Genomic DNA, 7,778 nt, shown 5'->3' on the forward strand with positions numbered 1-7,778 from the left:
CGATTAATTAATATGCAAATACTTCAAGATGCATATATGCAATATTCAATTAAACAAAAAAATAAAGATTTGGTAATTGTGGTTTTATTCTGATAAATCAAATTATTATAATGGTAGGTAGGTATATAATGATTATACGTTTATTTCTCAGTTCTGTTATGTCTATGTTAATAATACGATGGTAGTATGGTGTGTTTACCAATGTTTATGAATGCATTAGTAATGATCATATTTATTATTTTTATTTAATCCAAATAAAATTTGGCAACTGCAGCTAAATTTGTAAGAAAAGTGAATTAGTTAGTTGTTAGTTGTTATTTATAATGATATTTATTCACTATTTATATATCTGGTATAGTAATATACTCCTAAATTATTTATTTATTTTTTGGTTAATAGGGGTTAATTTCAAAGGGTGGTTTGCCCTTATAATTAATCTTGTCACCACACGGAGAGGTAGGCTATTGTTTTAGGTTAGGTTAGGTGATGATGGGCATGATGAAGAAGGACAAATACAAATATTCCTTATTAATTTTGATATAAGCTGCCTATGAGTTATTTTAAATAAATAGTATTGTTAGGTGGGCTGTAGCTCATCCCCAGAATTTTAAGCCTATCTGTGCCTGTGGGTCATGGGGACAATTATAGGACCTTATAATATGTAATGATTATATGAATTCTTTGTATGGAAAGTCTTTTTCTCTTAGCGTACTTGGTTTTGGAAAAAATTTAATAAACTTAAAAAAGGTGTCAATAAGACCTCGGAAAATAAAACTACAGGTGAAAATAAGGCCAAAGTTAAGACAATTATACCACGTGGTCTTATTGTCCCCAGTTTTTTTAAAACTGAATTGAGACAATAAGACCCCCGGTTTAAAAAGGGTGACAATAAGACCACGCGGCCTTATTGTCCTTGTTTTTGTAAAACTGAATTGAGACAATAATAGCCAATATGAAGTGGAGAACTACGATATAGACGAAGTAAAGAGCGGAGGTTGCGTATCAAAATACTGTGATGATACCTATCTAATTTGTCATGTTTCAATAGCCCGTCGGGCGGCGCGACGAGAATAGGCGCGTCCGGTTTCGTCGGGTTCTATCGCTCTCAACAATGACAAATACAAATTCCAAATAACGGCGACGCGTTGTCTGACCTCTGCAGAAGCGCAGAACGAACGACTTAAAAGTGCACGAGTACGCGATGAAACAGTACGACTTAATAAACAACGCGTCGTCCGGACACGCGATTTTGGGCGGCAAGCTCCGGCAAAAGCACACGGCAGCCAGGGGCGTAATTTCAACTTTTTTTTTTGTTGGTGCCAAAATGTTTGCAGGCTATTCAAATCATTAACAGACCACATAGAAAACCTTCTTTTTTAGGGGGATGGGGGTCAAGTGGGAAAAAAACTGTAGAATATTTGTATAATTAATTTAATATGTCGCTTATATTAGTATGAAAATATCATAATAGTCAATATTGTTAGTATTTAATATTATTGACGAACTATGTGTAGGTATGTTGCGCGATTTGAATCCCCGTTCGAACAGTGTAACGTGTTCAGGCTAGCTCAGTCGGTAGAGCACGGGGTTTAGTAAGTTCCCACAAGAAACAGCAGGTAAGCGGGTATATAATATCTAAGTTCCCTCACGGGAAAATATACACATGATTTGATGGCGTATGATGCAGTTAATTAACCAACAATCAATGAAGACCTAAACCATATTAATGATACTGTTATCTCATACTTTGTCAGACAGTATTTTAAAACGATTAAGAGTGATAATTGTAAATTGTTGAATTGCAATTTATTTTGAAAAATAAAAATTCTTTAATTTATAATCCTCCATTTATCAGACTTTTGGTACATATGGGGTATTAAAATATATTAATGCAATATGATTATTTTATTATTTATTTTTCAATTACAATTTTGTAAATAATTAATTTTTAAATTTTAAGAACTAGACTTGGATTTTATCAATTTGATAACAAATTTTATATAAAGGTAAAATATTATTCAATTGAAAAGTAATTTTAAAAAATAAGACAAGTATTATAATAAAATTCACTGTATTCTGTAATAACTAAAGTACTCATAGTAATTTAAAGTATTTGTTATTTAAACAAACTCAAAATATAACTACACTTCTTAAATTAATTAATATATCAATAATTATTAGTTGTATGGTTTTTACATTCGTTTGATATATTTACAGTGTTTGTTCATTGTTTTCACGTTCAAGCAACACAATATAAACGATGAACTTCACTAATTTTTATCAAATAGAATATGAATTAATACAATATTTTTTTAAAGTACATAAAAATTTTTTAAGCTATTTCCTTGTTCAATTAAAATGTATTATTAGTACCTATTGTTATTGTATTAACATTTTATCTACATGGCGGAACTGATAAATTTATATAAAAATTTAAAACATACATTTTGTTAGATATAAAAAAAAATCTTTAGTAATATAATGTACCAATACATTATTATTTATGTACGTAACAAATTGTATTTCCCACCCCTATGAGAAAATCTTAAATCTGCCACTGTGGTATACTTTATATTATTTGTATAGGTGTCTAGGTGTATTGGTGTTACCTATAGGTGTCTTACATTTTTATATGAGTTTATCAGTTCCACCATGTAGTTAAAATGTTAATACAATAACAATACTAATAATACATTTTAATTAAACAAGGAAACAGTTTAAATGTTTATGTTCTTTAAAAATATATTGAATTAATTCATATTCTATTACATCATAATTACAAAAGTCTTTATTAAGTATCTACATATTATTAATGATTTGTCATTTATCATTTGTAGTGCTATCTAAACCATAAAATAAAAGTATTGATAACCTGAACCAGTTGGGACCAAATTTTCAAAATGGCAAGTTGTAACTACATGTTTTAGCTTGAAAATTAAAACATTGCTCACAAATGGATTGGATAAAAAGTAAATAAAAAAAGAAACACAAATTAAAAATAATTATTTTATTCTCATAATCTGATGAAACAACAATACAACATAATTATATAGAAATTAAAAATACTGTAAATACAAGTCATCATACAATTCGAAATTTGGAGTTTTATTAAAATATACAAATTTTGTTTTTATAATCAAATCATTTTACCATAAGTTATTTTATGGGAACTTATGACTATATTATATTTTATTCTGATGAGAAAGATTCTCACTAGTAACCATATCCACAACCACAATCATGTTCAGTAGTAGGCTGTAATGTGGTACATTTGTATTTGAAATAATGCACAAATATATTATTAACATGGAAAAACTTAATTTAATTACAATAATTAATATATTAAAATCAAGTTAAATTAGGCATTTAATAGTAATTATATACATTATTAAGTGTATTAAGTATGAAAAATTAATTCAGTTTTGATAAAATACAAATCATTACCTACCAGTTGTATTTTTAAAAATGAGATATTAACATAACAAATTGTATACCATATATTAAGATGAGTTATAATTGAAATACATGAGTTGAATCTGATGTAATAAGTTATAGAACATAAAACTGTTCTTGGTTCATCTTTTTCCTCTATGTCTATTATTTATTTCTACTGCTTCCTGAGCTACAAGCTACACAGTTATTGGACCCTGTGATTGAAATATTTGGAAGTTAAAGATTATTTATCATACTGGTTGATTATAATAATAATGGTGAATCAGGTTTGTCATTTGGTATTATAATTTGTTCATACATTGAACTAGCTAAAGTTGATTGATCAGAACTTGTCATTGCATGTAATGGTTGATCCATACTACCTATATGAATTAGCTAAATATAATGGTTAGAATCGTCACTTAACACAACAATGAGTTGATACTTTGAACTACTGGAAACCAATGATGTTGAATTATTTCTAAGACTTAACACAAGGTCACTCTTGGAAGGATTTGTTAGATCTTCAGTTTCTACAATGCCTTCAAATGTTGTCATAGGTTCTTACACTTTTGACGGATTACATTTTATACGTTTTTGTTTTGGAATAATCTCATCATTATCAACATTGTCTAGAATCCTATTACTATTATCTGCATCATCAGAATCTGACATTGTAAATTTTTCTATATTTTTTGTAGATCGACTGGCATTTGTTATAGCATTTTTTGAGAATTCTCTATTTTTTCTCTCAGACCATGTGCCATCTTTGAACAAAAAAACATTATCACATTCTTCTGTTAAATCTTTACTTTGAACTATCTTTAAAAAAAATTCACATATTACAATGTTTTCAAATTTAATTTTGTTTCTACATATTGGGCATTTCCATGTTTGCTTTAGTTCATTCATCTGTAAGAATTGTATTGCATCAAAACACAGTAAATGTTTACAGTCTACACCTCGAGCAGGAAGTTTCATTCTTATTTTAGATAATGGATCCTTAATAGATGCAATCAGGAATTCTACAAGCATATCACCATCATTTTCCACTGATTCTTTTATAAGTACTTTAGTTTTATCAGAGGCACGTTTGGGTCTTTTTTTAAGTTCTACGAGCAGATCCTTGAAAGTCAATTTTTGGGCCATATAAACACAACCTATATATTTGTGTGGTTCTTCTGACCATGTAATTTCTAATGTGTTTTGTAAACATTTTTTTCTTAAATGTGTTTGTTGAGTAATATCTATAGGATCATTGTTTCGCCACGGAAGGATTCCAGAGTTTGATAGGATTTTTAATATAGGTAAACTACATTGATGTCCATTTACAGAAACTGTAATATTGTAAGGTAAGCGTCTATCAACATTTTCATTAAGTCCAAATTGTTGTAATATTAAAATTATTTGAACTTTATATTCTTGTCTAACAACATTGAATGATTTAAGAACAGATTGTCTAACATTATCTGATATATTATATACCTCATGACATTTGGCAGAATCAATCTTGAGGAGAATAGGTTTTGATAATGGTTTTAATATCTTAAAGAATGGAAAGTGTTCAAATTGTATAGCTGGATTTGAGGTTTTGACATGGCTATAAATCGGAAGTCGAGGTTGTCGTAAATTTTTTTTCTGTTGTACAATTGGTGTCTGCAGCAGTTGTTGAGGTTGTAAGTTTTTCTGTGGTCTTGATTTATAGACTTCTAAAATTTTTTGTTTCAAAACTTTTGTTTTTTGTGTAGGAAATGTTAATAATGTTAAAACACGTTTACGTAAAAATATTTTTGAACTAGATATTATGTTCAGATTAACAGCTTCTAAGATTTGTTGTAGTTCTTCTCTTTCTAAATCATACACCAAGTCATGAGTGTATTCATTATCCTCCTAAAATCAAAAAACAAAATCAAATTATTGTTCAACAAGTAAGTAACTAAATTATACAACTAGAATGATAGGATGAAAACATTAATAATTTGTAATACAATTATAGTTTAAATACTTCATAATTGTATGTACATATTATTTAATAGAGTTCATAATTAATAGGTACTCCAAATAATATCACCATTTATACATAAATATACCTACTTAGGTACATTTTTTTTGTTTATTAATTTAAAACAGGTATGTATGCTCATAAATTTGTTAAATTCTTGAGAAAAGTTATTGAAATCTATAAATTTGTTAATAAATTAGACCATGCTATAAAATTCTTATTAATCTGCACTTGGTGGGACCAGAACCCACTTGGATAACTAGAAGTTTGAATTAAACAAAACAACAATGAGCTGTGCAGGTCTTACTCGAATAAAAAATTATGTGTCATTGTTATTTATAATTTTGGTTATTGTCTGATATCACTTTACCATAATACCACTAATATATACCACTCATATTATTATATATTTATTTTTAATTTATTATTATAAGCCACAAAAATATTGATTAATTAAAAATTATATGAAAACAATAATAATCAAATACCTATTAAAAAATTTTATTATTTCATTTACAATTAGGATATATTAATTTATATGTTATCACAATGTTGGCCAAAATTCTGAAAAATCCTATACAATTTTATTTAAACAATTCTCTTCAATAATTTTTGGCTACTACATATTGAACAGAACCAGCACCAATATGTAGTTAGTTTCTTCTGCTTTGAAACATATAACATTTTTTTCACGATTTGAGAGTGAGCTCCAGAGGTAAGGACTAAAAAGTTGCACTAGTTAACTTGATGATGATAATAACCTAAATCTTGAGTATTATTGCAAGATTTTCAGCAGTCATAAGTGTTTATTCATTGATCGCAGCGGTGCAATAACATAGGAATACCTGCATTTCTTATGATATTCATAAACAGCTTATTGAGGGCATATTATGTATTATGTAATCTATATTATATGTATAATCATCAATTCAAACTCAATAATTCCAACCCAAATTAACAGTATGTCTAGACAAGCAAGGTCTGAATCAAAAATCCAGATTCTACTATGATGTTTATTTAACTTAATTCTAGATTCTGCACTCCTGTACATTCAATTTTGCATAACCAAGTTTAAATTTCCACTTGGGGACTGCATAATAAACCAATTATAATTATAAAACAGCATCAACATTCAACATGGAACCTTGTTATAATGATTCAGTAAATTTATTTGGGTACCAAACCACAATCTAATATTAAGTTTACAATTTTAAGAATAACATGTTATTTAGGAAGGTAGGTATGCAATGTTATGACTTGTAATTAATTGTATTAGGTAGATTTATAGATAAACTTTAAACAGTAATTAAAACATTTTAATGAGTTAATTGTTTAAGAGTAATACTATTGATTAATAAATTATCTATAATTAATCAATGCTAATGAAATACTTTTAAGAAAATTGCTTTAAGGGGAATTGGAAGCAGTGATTTTCTGTCTTTGTCTAACACACATGAAATATAGGAAAAATAGCTAAACGCTTGACAAAAATTAAGGTACTTCTAGTTGTTTGATTTAAAAAATGTAAAAATGATTGAATTGATATGCAAGTTTACTTAGCATCGGTCGAAGCAAATTTTTAATAGTTTTTTAATATATTTAATATTCAAAATTGACAAATTTATAGAATTAAAAATATATTTATTCCCATCAAAGTATTGTAACAATTGAAAAAGTGTGTTGACTGATGCAAAGTTAACTAGTATAGATACCAATTCAAACATTCTTACATTTTTCAAATCGAACAACCAGAAGTACTTTAATTTTTGTCAGGAGTATAGCTATTTTTCCTATGTTCCATGTGTGTTAGACAAAGACAGAAAATCACCGCTTCCGTTTCCCTTAATATATATTGTAGCACATGTACAATATGTTGATTTAGTATGTTGTTATAATAATAAAGTATGGTCAGGTAATACTTACAATCAAATGACTAATCGATTTCGCCATTTTAAATTCAAGAATGACAAAGAAGCCTAGATTGAGTGAAAATTGTTCAGTAAACAATCATTGAGTGGTTTTTCATCAAAACCATTAGTAGGACTAGATTAACAACTAGTAAATACTGTTAATGTTAAAAAGATTCAAAAACGGATGGTACACAATAAAAATTATACTTATAAAAATAATTTAGGTAGGTACTTAACGTTTTACAATCTGTGTAAAAAAAACCACACGGTGCTGCAAAATATAATATTTCCAATTTACACTGATAAAATTTTAAGTTTCTGGTTTCTGTCCACGCACAATAAAATTGTGTACACTGGAAGAAAAAATAGGGGCTAGTACTAGGGTTGCCACCTTTGAAATATAGAAGACCCGATAACGGGCCAAAAAGCAACAA

General features: G+C 27.9%; 1 protein-coding gene across 1 annotated transcript; it reads right to left on the bottom strand.

The window, feature by feature from the left end:
• Positions 1-3,996: 3,996 nt before the first annotated feature.
• On the bottom strand, positions 3,997-7,384 carry LOC103308443 (E3 SUMO-protein ligase PIAS3-like). Its single transcript, XM_008181805.1, has 4 exons — positions 7,358-7,384; positions 5,211-5,322; positions 4,308-4,769; positions 3,997-4,250 (listed from the first exon to the last, which is right to left on the bottom strand). The coding sequence occupies exons 1-4, from the start codon at positions 7,382-7,384 to the stop codon at positions 3,997-3,999; spliced, it is 855 nt and encodes a 284-aa protein (XP_008180027.1).
• Between the last annotated feature and the right edge of the window lie 394 nt (positions 7,385-7,778).

This window comes from Acyrthosiphon pisum, chromosome X (genome assembly GCF_005508785.2).
Source record: "Acyrthosiphon pisum isolate AL4f chromosome X, pea_aphid_22Mar2018_4r6ur, whole genome shotgun sequence".
NCBI classification, from domain to species: Eukaryota; Metazoa; Arthropoda; class Insecta; order Hemiptera; family Aphididae; genus Acyrthosiphon; species Acyrthosiphon pisum.